Raw genomic sequence first — 14921 nt, forward strand, 5'->3', positions numbered from 1 at the left:
ATGAATGAAAGCTCTTTTAGGGCAGCACACCACCAAACCACAAAAGGTAGAATTAAAAGCGCAGTACCTTTGTTTTCCTCTGTGTCAGTAGCGGTTTCCTCTGATAGCCTTTGGCGTAGCTGATTATACTTGATTTCTGTATCCTGCGAAACAGATTGAGTATTAGTGTTTTTGTGTGTGTAAACAGATAAGACCGACTTAAACGAAATAGACAATTTTGTTTTTAATATAGTTGGACACTAAAGTCACTTTAAAAGGTATGAATGTTCTTGCATTAAATCAGTTAAAAAATGGATTCTAATTTAAATGTAATTTCTATTTTAGGAAAGGGGGCCCTTGCAAGGGAAATATTTATTTTGGGGATATAATGATACTATGCCATGATTTTATATAAAAAGTTAAACAATTGGCTTTTATTTGGCTTCTAACAAGTCAAAAGCATTAAAATGTTTTCTGGACAATATTTACAGTAATTACAGCATATATTTCTTTCAACAGAATATTTTTTGTTCCTATTATTAGAATATTTCAATAAAAAATTTTCACAATGAATTCCAAATACCCGAACAGCAGAGATTTTATATAGGAAAACTTACTTCTGAGAAACAGTCCACAGCACCATTTGTAAGCATATGCCATTAAAGGGTTAGTTCACCCAGATAGCAAATTTATGTAATTAATAACTTACCCTCATGTTGTTTCAAACCCGTAAGACCTCCGTTCATCTTCGGGACACAGTTTAAGATATTTTAGATTTAGTCCGAGAGCTCAGTCCCTCCATTGAAACTGTGTGTACGGTATACTGTCCATGTCCAGAAAGGTAAGAAAAACATCATCAAAGTAGTCCATGTGACATCAGAGGGTCAGTTAGAATTTTTTGAAGCATCGAAAATACATTTTGGTCCAAAAATAGCAAAAACAACGACTTTATTCAGCATTGTCTTCTCTTCCATGTCTGTTGGTGAGAGAGAGTTCAAATCAAAGCAGTCTGGATATCTGGTTCGCGAACGAATCATTCAGTTCACCGAATCGAACTGAATCGTTTTAAACGGTTCGCATCTCTAATACGCATTAATCCACAAATGACTTAAGCTGTTAACTTTTTTTAATGTGGCTGACACTCCCATGAGTTCAAACAAACCAATATCCCGGAGTAATTCATGTACTCAAACAGTGCACTGACTGAACTGTTGTGAAGAGAGAACTGGAGATGAACACCGAGCCGAGCCAGATAATGACTCGTTCACGAGTCAAGAACCGTTTCTGTCATACGCATCCGATTCGAGAACCGAGGAGCTGATGATACTGCGCATGTGTGATTCAGCGTGAAGCAGACCGACACACAGGGCGTCTGAACTGATTCTTTTGGTGATTGATTCTGAACTGATTCTGTGCTAGTGTTATGAGCGCGAGTAAACCGAAGGCTTGAATCAAGGGCAATCATCGCAAATGACGCCATTATACATCGAGCGCAAAAGAACCGGTGAACCGTTTTCTTCAACCGGTTTATTGAATCGAACTGTCCGAAAGAACTACTGGTGATCTGAAATCCGATGCAACCGGTTCTTGACTCGAGAACGAGTCATTATCTGGCTCGGCTCGGTGTTCATCTTCAGTTCTCTCTTCACAGCAGTTCAGTCAGTGTACTGTTTGAGTACATGAATTACTCCGGGATATTGGTTTGTTTGAACTCAGAGGGAGTGTCAGCCACATTAAAAAAAGTTAACAGCTTAAGTCATTTGTGGATTAATGCGTATTAGAGATGCGAACCGTTTAAAACGATTCAGTTCGATTTGGTGAACTGAATGATTCATTCGCGAACCGGATATCCAGACTGCTTTGATTTGAACTCTCTCTCACCAACAGACACGGAAGAGAAGACAATGCTGAATAAAGTCGTCGTTTTTGCTATTTTTGGACCAAAATGTATTTTCGATGCTTCAAAAAATTCTAACTGACCCTCTGATGTCACATGGACTACTTTGCTGATGTTTTTCTTACCTTTCTGGACATGGACAGTATACCGTACACACAGTTTCAATGGAGGGACTGAGAGCTCTCGGACTAAATCTAAAATATCTTAAACTGTGTCCCGAAGATAAACAGAAGTTTTACGGGTTTGAAACAACATCTGGGTAAGTTAATAATTACATAAATTTGCTATGTGGGTTAACTAACACTTTAAGTTTTGACGTAATAAAATTATATAATATAATTCATAACTCGTATAATTCAGCAAAACTAAATCATTTTATACATTCAAATACTTTTTGGTCATTGTATATTTGTCTATCTGTGACCAGTTTTTTTTAGGGACAAACACGTCACCTTCAGATGCTGCAGGTTGGCCTGTAGTAGACGTATGTGTGTCATGATCCGTCTGTTGAGGTTTGGTCCTCCGCTGCTCTGAGAGGAGGAAGAGAGGAGCTTCTTCAAGTCAATGCCTGAGTCTCCCCCGGCCACTGGCTCCCCGCTGCTGCCCTGCACCTCATCATCTGTGCTGCTCTCGCCTGAGCCGCCACACACCTCCAGCACCATGTAACTGCCTGCGGAGACTGACAGAAACAAGAGGAAGGCTAACTAGATTGAAACTTGAGGTGTAAATGTAGTGTAAAAAGTAGGGTTCATTCAAATACGCATACTGCCCTACTATAAAGGAAGTTGTAATTTACAGAATATATATTTTTTAAATGATCTGAAACGAGTTGTGACATATTTCAAAGCAACTTATATAATGCAACTAATGTCCAGCATGCAAAACATGCTCAAAAGCACAAATTTGTGGTACATGAGCACTAGATATTTTGTAAAGCACACTTCTCACATGCTGGCATTTGTTTTGCAGTTTCTTTATTTTATTTACCAGTATTTTACATTAATTAATGTTATAAAATGTGACTTACCTGATTGTACATGGATAAGTTGCATCAGTGTGTACCACTTGTTTTATGGTATGTGTAAAGAGAAGTATGTCCTACTACCGCTGGCGAGACTCTAATGTGTGCATCCAATGGACACTTTTCTATCCCATGAGGCCACAGGAGAGAATTTGTGAATGGCAGTGAAGCGATAGCTAACTTGAAAGGACAAATGTTGTATGTCCAGATTACATTCACGCTACAAACATTTGTCCTATGTAATTAATCATTCAAAAGAAGTACCTAGAGACACCTACATGATGGTTGTCCCAGGCAACCAATGTCCTACACACTGTGCTATTTTCAGATCACTTGTTTTACTCTGTGGGCTTTTTTTCTTTTTCATCTTATCAAATCAACATTTCAGGTTCATTACCTATTAATTTACTCACCCCCCATGTCATCCAATATGTCTTTGTCTTCAGTCGCAAAGAAATTAAGGTTTTTTTAGGAAACATCCCAGGATTTTTCTCCATATAATGGACTTCAATGGAGATCACCGGGCTGCAGTTTCAGTGCAGCTTCAAAGGGCTCTTCACGATCCAAGCCGAGGAATAAAGTTCTTATCTAGTGAAACGATTGGTCATTTACAAAAAAAAGTATAATATATGTATATATATATATATTTTTTTTTTTACCACAACGGCACGTCTTGCACTAGCTCTTGAGGCTCGTCCACAAATTAATGCTTAACGTAGTCACGTTGGAAAGTTCACACACAGTTAGTTCTTCATCTGTGTGCTCCGGTTCAAAAGGTTAGGCTAGGGCGAAAAACTCCATCTTATTTTCTCCAACTTCAGAATCGTTGGACATTACCTTTTTTTGCAAAGGGCATTTGACTTTCTTTGCGTGTTCATTTTGTAAACACTGGGTCATTACTTCCGCCTGCGTCACGCTTGACCATTCCAAAATGACTAATGCACGAAGTCGAGCTAGTGCAAGATGAGCATTTGTGGTTAAAAGTATATACATTTTTTATTTATTTAAGAAAATGACAGATTGTGTCACTAGATAAGACACTTATTCCTTGGCTGGGATCTAGTAAAGCCCTTTGTAGCTTCACTGAAACTGCAGTTTGGACCTTTAGCACGTTGGGTCTCATTGAGTCCATTATATGGAAAGAAATCTGGGAATGTTTTCCTCAAGAACCTGAATTTCTTTGGGAATTAAGAAAGAAAAGACATGGGTCTTTATAGTAAATTATCAGGGAATTTTTATTCCAGAAGTTTCCTAATCCTTTAATCCTTTCATTTGTAACAGTCTTAACAGTGTTAAGTGAGATAATGACCATTTCCTGATGACTTATGATAAAAATAAAAACACCACAACACACCACAATCCTCAGACGTCTCAAAGAAGCCTCTGTCTCCGGAGGGCAGTTCCTGTGCATTCTCCCCTCTGTTCTCGCCCCTTTCTGAGCCGTTCGCAACAGTGGAGCTGATCGCAGTGCTGTCCTCTGATCCCTGCTGAGAGCCAGTCCTAGCCACATCTTCCTGTTGCTCTCGTCTTTCGCCATCTCTGTCTGTGTCCTCCTGACTGGACATATGGTTGATCAGGAGCTGCCTCAATGTTGCCACTAAAAATAAAAATAATAAATGAGTGGGCAAATGGACAGACTAAGAGGCTTACAGTGAATCCAAGATTGTTGGATTTCAGTAGATGTCCCTACCTGTATGATTTTTCAGTGTATTAGCAGAGGGACAGCTCATAGCAGGACTACAGTCATGTCTTCTACTCACGTGTTCTGAGAGCTTCATCAGCTCTGAGTGGCTGGAGCTCAAAGGCCTCGTCCTCGTCTATGGCGATGCCCAGCCTCGAGCGCTGCTTCAGGAATATCAGTCGATCGGTCACATCGGCCGCCTCGAACGCTTCATCATCCTCAGCTTGATCCTGTAGTGAATTTTCTTCTTCATCCTCCTCATCAGATTTGGTCTCAAATGGGTTGGTGCTACATGGTGGGGCTGGCATGACCTCAGTGCAATCTTTTTCTACAGAAATACACAGAAAAACTGAGTCATACAAATATTTTGAAAGATATTTTTGAGGATGGACACCGGACATGTTGCCATGCCCATGCTATGTCAGTTGAACGACTACTCTATATGAATGAACCACTTTATTGCCAGACCATTATTATGGTATCAGTTTTATATTTACTCTCAAAAAAATAAATGAAAGAAACAAGTTTACCTGGAGGCTGAATGCTCACTAAAGAAATAGGCTCAGAGTCTTTGTTTAGTTTCTGAACACCAGAGTTCATCAACTTGACCGCTTCCCGTTCCCCACTGCAAAACATCATATGTTTTGACATCATATATCACCTCACTGCTTATAAAACACTTCTCTCATATTATAAATGATATAGAAACCTTAAACTCACTCAGTCTGAGGTAATGGAATGATGTTGAGTAGTTTGGTCTTCATGCAATCTGCTCTTTGTGTTATCAGAAACTGCCACCTATTGATTGGAAATCCAAACAAACATTGCAAGTAGTAAACAGAAACTGAAATATGTTAAAATGATAAAATTAATTGAAAAAATTAGTTTAAAAATAATAATAATAAAAAGAAAAGCTATATGGTAACATAAAAAATTAAATACTACAATATTTCATAAACTAAAAATAACACTATAATATAAATAATTAAATAAAACTCAATTAAACTAAAATAAAACTGGTAAATAAACATACATCCACTATTAATTCTGTTTTAGAGGTCAATTTTGTTCACTTTTAATAACCGAACACTCTAAAAGCAGATCAAATGGAACTATGGGTAAAGAATGCAGCACTCACGTCTTCTGCTCAGATACAGTCTGGGCCATTAGTTCATAGATCTGGGCTCCATTATCAGACATAGAGAGCACAAAGAATGACCTGTTGTCTGTAAAGCATTCAGACAACAATATTAGTTCAAATTACTCTTGAATATACTTTGTTTTCATCAAGAAGCAAATAAACACCTTTTATACATACATCGTGAGGTTTTTGACAAATGTATGATCGGACACATTTTTCCCCCACTCTGTCTATCCTGTTTTTAAAAGCAGTGCTTCTTCTTACCGGTGGCGACGGAGCGCACCATCACAGTGCTGAGTTTGATGATGGGGCTGAAGATGTGTTTGGTCTCAGCGGTGCCCGCCAGATTCTTACTGTGGCATTTTAAGATTAGCTTCTCATCTTGTCTTTGAAGTAGCACCAATATATCCTCCAGCAGCAATGTGTACAGCTCTGGAAACACACACCACATCATATGAAAACATTTCACAATAATATAGCATAAGATGCAATATTACACACTTTTGCAGCATTCAATTTGTGCCCCGGTGTCAACTTATAATGTTAGTCGTGGTTTCTTGCACCAAACACAGTCATAATTTAGTTTCTCATGACCATTTCCTCCTCAGAATTAAACGGGCTGTTTTGGGAATGCATCTTTAAGAGATATTTATGCAAATAATCAATATAGTAATGATCTAAAATCCTGTTTTCCATGAAGTCAGTTCTCTAATTTGAGTTTGGGCTACAGTGAATTCTGTGACAAGCCACACCCACCAATCGTTTTGTCTCTGTTGACCTTCCAGGACAGCGGTCCCTCATGCACCATCTTCCTCTTAGTCAAGTCCAGGTTCTAGATGGAGGGTAAAATCCATGTTGTTTATAATAAGTGGTCAGTTACAGGTTGATTAAATAGATTTCAAATACGAGGTCTCACCTTAAACTCGGCGATCATGGGGTTCTCGCTCTGTTTCAGTGAGGACAGGTCCAGTCGTCTCTGGTAGTCCTCCAACCTCTGGGGGCAGCAGAGGATCAGAGATCAGGTCAGCATGTTTTAGATTAGCACTGATCTGCGGTCAGGTCCCACTGTGGTATTGACTCACCTGTTTGTTCTCAGCTTCCTTCACCTCCTGGTTGACGTGAGTGAGAATATTTCGGCAGCATTCGCCAGCCTGTTTCACTTTACTTCTCTCCTCAGGATCCTCTGCAGGCAAAAACCACATTCACAGGTTACAGACTAACCCCACTCAAAAATATTACATATTTACTGTACCCAATCACAACTGTTTGATACAATTGTGAGTATAAAGAGATATCTCTAAGGATCCCACGATTGGATTAGATTACGATTAAGAGGGATGCGATGTGGTGATAAAACGATTATCAATGCTTCCTGACAGATCTATTTTAACATATTAGGTGTCTTAAGAAGACACAATTGACTGTCTACATTAATTTTGCATCATACATAAAAGCAGTTTTAACTCATGAGTGAATTAAACAGCTAATGTATACTACATTCCAAGCAGCAAAAAGTACGCGTTCATACAGCATAAGGAAGTCAAAAACTGAATATATGGAAAAAGCTAAACTCAGAATCGGTTTTGAAATGTTCAGAATCGGTTAAAAAACGTTGATTTGAATGCTGCTGATGAGACTGCCGTACCTGTGTATTTGGCGATGTTTTCCAGGAGCAGGGGATACTTTGTGAGTCTTTGAGTCTCCACAGGAATAATGTCCTTCAGCTGCAGCCTGCGGCAATGACGGTTACTCTCTGCCTCCTGAAATACAAACACTTTCATGTTAATATTACATTTATTATCTTTACCATCTGGAACAGCCAGATAGAAAACATACACACACGCTCGAATACAAGTAGAGTTACATACAATTATGAAAGCAACCACTGTGCTATTAAGCCACTGACCAGTATGAAGGAGTTGAAGCGCTGGTCTTTCTTCTGTTTGCTCTTGATGAGTTCCAGGGCGAAAGGCTGATTACTGCAGTACGTGCCTGCAGCTCTTTTGATCTTCGCCTCCTCTTCCCCACTGAACTGTGGGTAAAGACACAACTGAGCGTGAAATATCCCTGCTGGGTAGTCTAATGGTTACTCATTTTAGATGGATTCTAGCTGGTTAAAACAAGTTATTTATGGTCATTAGCTGGTCCAACTTGGTTTAGTTGGTAAATCAAGCCAATTTGTAAGAGAAACAAACCAGCTACCATGTTCAAAAACCATCCTGACCAGATCTTTTGGGTTTTATTTGCAGGAAACTTTCTTTAATGTATATTTGCTGCTTCTTACCCAGGATAGAAGATCATCTCCAATTGAGTCAATGAGCGCAGTCTCATTTTTCTTCCGAACTGCAGTCATTTGTTCCGTTAAAGACACTGAAGTGAAAAGAGAAGAGGAATGCATTTAGAAGAAATGTTTACTTTAGAGGTTTTCAAGGATTTAGGAGGGTTGTGAAGTTTGGTGTTTTACCGTGCAGCTGAACGATCTCCTCAAGGTTGCTGAAGACGTTTTTGATGTCTGCAGGAGGCAGGATGGCCTCTCTGATCAGCGGCTGGTAAAACACATTTTCCAGAACCTTCATCATTCGAACGTGTGCTCTTTCTGTGTAGAACAACTCTGTGAAAGCAATGGCAGTAGTTGTGATTACTTTAGGGAGACACTTCCCCACCACTGCTCATACAGTACACTACACTTGTCACTCACCGTTGATGACTTCCTGTCTCTTGATTTCCTGATTGGTAAGTGTGGACAGGACGTCTCTGCTCACCAGCGTCTGCCAGTTAGGAGGCTCTAGCTCCAGCTCAACACACTGATCATCTTCACTCTGCACCTCTCCAGAGCCCAGCGGCTCCATCCTGCTGTACAAACACAGCAAACGCAATGAGAACACATCCTCATCAAACCACACGTCTAATCATTTCAACTCAGAAAACGTTGAAAATTATTAGTTTAGAACATTTGGAACAATCATTTTTTACTGTTTTATGATTTACTGCTAATTTGCAATAAAAACTGTGATAATCAAATTCTTACAACTAAAAATGTAAGCAGCATTTTCAAATGTAATTAGCTCAAAACATTTTTATAAATCAAAATATATTGTTCATTAAAATGTTCCTTAAAAATGTTTAAAATTAATTTTTGTATTATATTGAGAAGTACATTTACTACACAGAGAGTAATATATTTCTGTTAAACCAAACTTTTACTCTAACAGATTAAGTTTCTCTGTGAATTTGAAGATTTTTTTTTTATTTTTATCAAATGATATTTGAAACGCTCAGGAGATGACGTTCATGTAGAGAGTCCTTATATAATTATACAGTAAATATATGTGTGCGTGTATATACATTAATGTAAATGCAGCTTATTAAAGCTGCCACTGTCTGATCTCATCAGTAATAATCAAACCACAAGAATCCAGAGAAAAAAAAAAACCATAACTATGATTGTCTGTAAACTTTCAGATACTTAAAGCACTCTCAGCTACTGAAAGTACATTTTGTTTATCACTTGTAATTGTCTTTTCCCCCCTTTATTACTATATATTTGCTTGTATGTTCTGAAGCTGTCTTTATTTGGTTAAATTTTGATTTATTATTAATTTGTAATTATTTTAAAAAGTAGCCTGCGTATATAATTAATAAACTTGCGCAAAATAAATTTGATATAATCGTGAAGCATCGTGATATTGAATCGAAGACTTGACGTGTGTGTGTGTGTGTTTTCATATTAATGTCTATACTGTCTGAAAAGGCCATGAAATGATATCAGCCTTGACCACTGAAAAACACACACTGGTGGACCACAGAAGAAGCCTCACCTCTTGTCAGACCTGGGGGTGCCGGTGTCCTGCGTCCTGCAAGGGAAATCACATTCCAGTTACCATACAGAAGTAAGAATCCCAACATCACAAAAGCTGCATGTTCTCAACGTTCCCTTTCTCTTCTCAAGAGCACCAAGTCATGAGGCACAAGCTTCATTCTCTGTGTCTGTCCCAATAAGATCATTTACAGAGCAGAGCACCACAGAGCAAAGCTTTGTTTCAAACGCTGCGTGTGCATCATCACTATAGAGACTTAAGGAACAAAAAATAGCTGTGAGGCCTGTATGGTGGCCACTGAGACAGATGTGACCGCTCTTACTCTAAACAGCCTGATTAGGAGACAGCGACTGCTCGTCTTAAAATGAAAATACAAATTCAATGTAGAAGCATTTTGTCCAGTCAGTATTAAATGTCAGATTATAGTCTCATTCAGAATGCAGTAGAAAGAGACTGAGCAAACAGAAAACATATGTGATTTGATAAATCTGGATTGTGCGCAGTGAGAAAAAGTGATTTTATTCATATAAGATCACTGGATGTGATTACATGACTCACTTTTCTGTCTCAGCTTCCTCCTCCTGTAGATGCTCCAGTGTACAGGGGCTGAAGTCAAAGTGAGTGTTCGAAGAAGACGAGTCCTGCGAATCTCCCGGGACGACACCGTCTCCCAGTCTGGGAAGTGCAGAAAAGGGAGGTCCACCTAATCCACAGCCAGAGAGAGAGAGAGAGAGAGAGACAGTGGGTCAGAAAATGAAAAGCTCTTGAAATCAGACAACTTGAAACTGGCCTTTGCTGGTTGGGCTTTTACTATTGAAAGTTGAAACAAAAACAGACAAACAAAAAACTTTACATTTATGCACACAATGAATGAAGTCTCCAACTGAGTCACGTAAGAAAAATCCCTCTCTCTAAATGTGGGCACATCCGATTTGGCCATCTCCAATTAAAGTGTAAAGTAAAAAAAAAAGGAAAGCTGCCAATTATTCTCTGACAAAGGTTAGTCAGCAGATCTGAGCTATGACCCTGATAACCAGGAGAGCACTGGCAGAGCTCAGACAAAGCAAACCAATAAAAAACATCTAAAATCAAACCTGGGGCAGTATTACTGTAACATCCTAAATTAGAATCCATGGTTACATCCCTTAGAAACTAGACCTTATTCAAATCTTGAGTCAAGAAATAAGATTCTAACTTTTTGTAAAACAGCTGCAGAAAATAAGTGGAAATATGTTGCAAGGAAAGGAGAGAAAGAGGAATCATTAAAGGGCAGATAACAATGAGAAGGGACAATGACAGTGGAGAAAAAGAGGAGAGAAAGACAAAAGACATTAAAGAACAATAAGGTCCCATGAGTTAAAATTAGTTAATGCAGTATTTATTTTTATTTAAACATAGTATGTATTCATCCTCGGCAACGTTAATAAATGTACAACTCACTGTTAATTGTTAGTTCATGTTTACTCGGGTCTATTAAATAATATTAACAGATGCAACTTTAGATTTTAATACTGTATTGGCAAATGTTATTGGTTCAAATGTTGGTTCATGTTCACTTTTAGCTAATGTTAACAAATGAAACCTTACTGTAAAGTGTTACCAAGAAAATAAGTATGGCTGATCTTCACTGGGGGGATTTTTAAATGACTGACAATCCCAATAATAACAAAAAAGATTTGAAAAAGGAAAGCTTGTAAAAGCAGACCCCAGACACTTGACAGTAATGATTTGCGAAGCATCTCTCACCTGTCTCGGACTCTCGGCTGATGCCCTCTGTGCCCTGTGCTGCCGGAGCGCTGTAAGGGGGTAACGTGACCAGGGCAGCAGTGCCATCTGGGCCCTCACTGGACTGACTGCCCCGTACGGGAGGAGACGACCCGTCTGCCTGCTCTCCAGCGCCCAATGGCAGCTGAGGCTTTGTCGGACGCTGCTTCGGCTCCAGAGCCTTGCTGACTGCAGGGAGAGAGTGAGAGAGAGAGAGAGAGAGAGAGAGAGAGAGAGAGAGAAAGAGAGAGAGGGAGAGAGAGAGAGAGAGCGAGAGAGAGAGAGAGAGGGAGAGAGAGAGAGAGTGGGAGAGAGAGAGAGAAATCAGTGTTGGGGCTCACCAATGATGACTGCCTGATGGGCCGGGTCAGTTTGAAAGACTCCTGGGACAGAATTGTTTGTTAGGTTTATGTGATGTAAAGAGCTTTACTGCCAGGTATATTTACACATACAAGGAATTTGTTTTGGTTCCACAGCACAAACAGATTAGAGTGACAAAACAGAATAAGTAAAAAGGAAATAATAATATACCTCAAATATATAAAAAATAAACAATATACAAATATAGACAATAGATGGTATTTGTGTGTACAGGTATGATATGTACAAATGCAAGGAAATGTGAATAAGAAGTTTAATAAATTAATGCATAGATAGTGTTGTGTATTACACGTTTATTGCCAAGTTAACTGTTCATGAGATGGATTGCCTGAGGGAAAAAACTGTTGTTATGCCGGGATGTTCTGCATGTATGCATATATAAAATTGGAAAAATATATTTAAACCAGTGAAGACAAAGCAGTGTACATTTTGGATGGACTACCTTACGTGATTTCTTCCTCTGTTGCTTGTAATTTGTTCTTCTCATTTTATTACTAACCGGTTACTAGTCTTTACTAATGTTTAAACTTGTAATAGTTAGTAGTTTTTCCTGTGATATCGAAACTGGAATCGAGAATTGACAACATTTTGATATTTTGACAACATTATTAAAAAACAAAACCAGCTATTTATTTATTTGTTTGTTTGTGTGTGTGTTGCAGGCCCAGTAGGAAAAAAGGTGTGTGTCCCTTCAAAATATAAAGAAGATTACAAATAGGTTGTTGTCTGTATAAAATGGTCATAAATAGGGAAGTAAAACAAACCAACAAGGAGCTTCACAAGGAACTACATAATACCACAGAGATTTTATCCTAACATAAACTGAAACAAAATCTTTTCACTGAGAAATTAACCAGTTTGTTTTTCCTTGTAGTTTGTATCCCTTTACTTTTAAGACTAATAAGTAAACTCAAGTTTTCCTGAGAAATATTATTTAAAGAAGTTACATTTTTAAATACCATTTCACCATCTGTAAAGCCTAGAATTAAACAGGTCTTTTTTTTGCTTCTGTACCCTAAGGACTTATAAAGCTACATGTAAACGACCTCTGTTATTATTAGCTGACATTTCCCCTACTGACTGCATAACTACAATAATCATTTTGTGTTGTAACCCAGTGGTTTCTCCAAGCCAGATTACTTTAAAATGTAAAAAATCCTATTAAACAAACACACACACACACACACACATCAAGATTTATTTTGCCCCCTCAATAACAATAGTTTTTATTGAAAAACATATAGAATCATAATTTTGTTACTTCTGTATCCCAAAAAAAAATTTGGTTAATACATCAACATTCCCAATTTCTGTTAACAAAGAAGATTGAAAACAAGCAGCGTTGTCATCATTACAACAGAAATACAGAAGGAAATATTTTAGCCAATATGGGGACCTTTTTGGATGGACGATGGGGGCCTTTAAAGGGGCCACTGGTTTAACTGTTAGTGAAATGAACCATAAACTTACGTGATGAAGCTTCAATCCTGCTCGGCCTTCTCTGAGGAAAAACATTTGGAAATCTTGTTTTCTTCGATTTCTCCTCATTTCCATCTTTCTCTGGCTTCTTCTGTTTAGGAAGCATAGAGACACTGGTTTGGTTTCATGGAGTCATTTGGAGACAAACTAAGGATTTTAGCTGAGAGTTTGTACCATTTTTTTCTTAGGGAAAAGATTCATTAGCTTGGGCTTGTGCTTCACTTTTACACCGAGCTGCTTCATATACGACAGTATCACAAACTGCATGGTGCTACTGTGAAAGAAAATGACAATATGAGAAAAAAATAACACTTGGAATTTGTTCAAATCCCTTACTTTAAGTATGAACAACAGTAATGCATTCACATTGCTTTATTATATATGTATATATATACCCAGGTGTTGATGATTCAGTCAAAACTGAATACTAGCAGATTTTTCTAATTCAGCCTTTGACTTCAACTAAGTGTCACTGTTGTAGTTTAACAGGTCTGATGAATCATTATCTGTAACTTCCAGCAGGGGAAGCAAGAGCTCCATTCAGTCCATGCCGAAATACTTTACAGTGTGCAGAAAATTATTCTGACAGCTAGGACCCCAGCTGAAGAACTTCCAAAGCTGTTCTCACAAACACTTACAAGCCAAACAGATGACTTGTACAATGCGTAACTGCAGTCAGTGCCAGAGCAGAAATAGCCCTCACAAGCTCCTGTCAGAGGCTTCATGAGGCTCCACTCGCTTGCATGCCATCTGGATGGACACACAACGCCTCAATCCCTGCTGCTGCCCATATGGGCTCCTGATTGATCATATGCTGCAACTACACACCACTCACAAGACTGCAGCTAAAACTGGGAGGGAAACTATAGGACTAGTATGATTTGTAGCCCGTATTTGCCTTTAAAAATGTTTGGTTTTACTACATTATAAAGTACAGTAAAATTGTGCCATTTTATTAAATATACAATTTCTATGTGACCTTGAATTTATTCCTCAAGCTATGAGGCTGGACACTGTTTCAGGGGTTAATCTAGGGTGAAGTAATTTGTCATTTATGGAGGGAGAGGACATGAGAATTCCCCTTACCACTTGTCTTCCTCTGTGGCCTGTGACGACAATCTGAAACCAAAAAAAAGTTGCACATTTAATGAAGTGTGAGAGACACACACAACTTCCAATGTTTTACTTCTCATTTGAAAGGTGTAAGGTTTAAATATTATTTACCAATTTTGGTTGGTAAACCCAAATATTTTAACATAATCAGTTTAAACTCAATGCTATCATATTAGTCTAGGTTTAATCTTAGTTAATCTAACTATTCAATACAATTCAATTCAAGTTTATTTTTGTATAGCACTTTTTACGATACAAATAATGGCAAAGCAACTTTACAGAAAGCTGTAAATGACTATAAAATAATAGAAAGACTAACTCTATAAATAATGTAACATTCTGTAAATCAAGTAATTTGGTCAAAATGACATCATTATCCTCTGAGGAAGTGAACACAGCTAAGAAAAGTAAATGCTTCCTCTTTGTTCCAACTTTATTTTCATTTTGTTATATTCATCAGTTGGGAATTTTTTTTATTATTATTTAAAAGTCTATATAGTACGTAAATCAGCATTACATTAGCATGAATTTCTCTTTTTAAAAAGCCCCTTACAAACTGTTATGAGTAACCTATTACCTTTCTGAAGAAATACACAATTCTAATCAGTTTACATACTGGTCTCGTGCAAAATTTACATACTCCTTGA

The 14921-nt window shown here is 38.1% G+C and overlaps 1 protein-coding gene across 11 annotated transcripts in view; it reads right to left on the bottom strand.

Moving 5' to 3' along the window:
* The window catches only part of LOC132134566 (rho guanine nucleotide exchange factor 12-like), a 71009-nt gene that overhangs the window by 1504 nt on the left and 54584 nt on the right, over positions 1–14921 (bottom strand). For 7 of the 11 annotated variants that reach the window (XM_059547119.1, XM_059547098.1, XM_059547136.1 and 4 more), the window contains 22 exons: positions 14248–14280; positions 13336–13435; positions 13153–13252; positions 11284–11490; positions 10096–10240; positions 9538–9573; positions 8418–8572; positions 8184–8330; positions 8004–8089; positions 7626–7751; positions 7365–7479; positions 6802–6902; positions 6636–6713; positions 6476–6551; positions 5984–6151; positions 5717–5804; positions 5299–5376; positions 5109–5203; positions 4658–4906; positions 4252–4494; positions 2329–2555; positions 68–143 (listed from right to left, as the gene is read on the bottom strand). In XM_059547119.1, the coding sequence (XP_059403102.1) occupies positions 68–143; positions 2329–2555; positions 4252–4494; positions 4658–4906; positions 5109–5203; positions 5299–5376; positions 5717–5804; positions 5984–6151; positions 6476–6551; positions 6636–6713; positions 6802–6902; positions 7365–7479; positions 7626–7751; positions 8004–8089; positions 8184–8330; positions 8418–8572; positions 9538–9573; positions 10096–10240; positions 11284–11490; positions 13153–13252; positions 13336–13435; positions 14248–14280 (2729 nt within the window). The remainder of the gene's footprint in view (positions 1–67; positions 144–2328; positions 2556–4251; positions 4495–4657; positions 4907–5108; positions 5204–5298; positions 5377–5716; positions 5805–5983; positions 6152–6475; positions 6552–6635; positions 6714–6801; positions 6903–7364; positions 7480–7625; positions 7752–8003; positions 8090–8183; positions 8331–8417; positions 8573–9537; positions 9574–10095; positions 10241–11283; positions 11491–13152; positions 13253–13335; positions 13436–14247; positions 14281–14921) is intronic. The other 4 variants (XM_059547114.1, XM_059547135.1, XM_059547105.1 and 1 more) reach the window with 2 other exon arrangements.

The sequence above is a fragment of the Carassius carassius genome, chromosome 4 (genome assembly GCF_963082965.1).
Source record: "Carassius carassius chromosome 4, fCarCar2.1, whole genome shotgun sequence".
Lineage (NCBI taxonomy): Eukaryota > Metazoa > Chordata > Actinopteri > Cypriniformes > Cyprinidae > Carassius > Carassius carassius.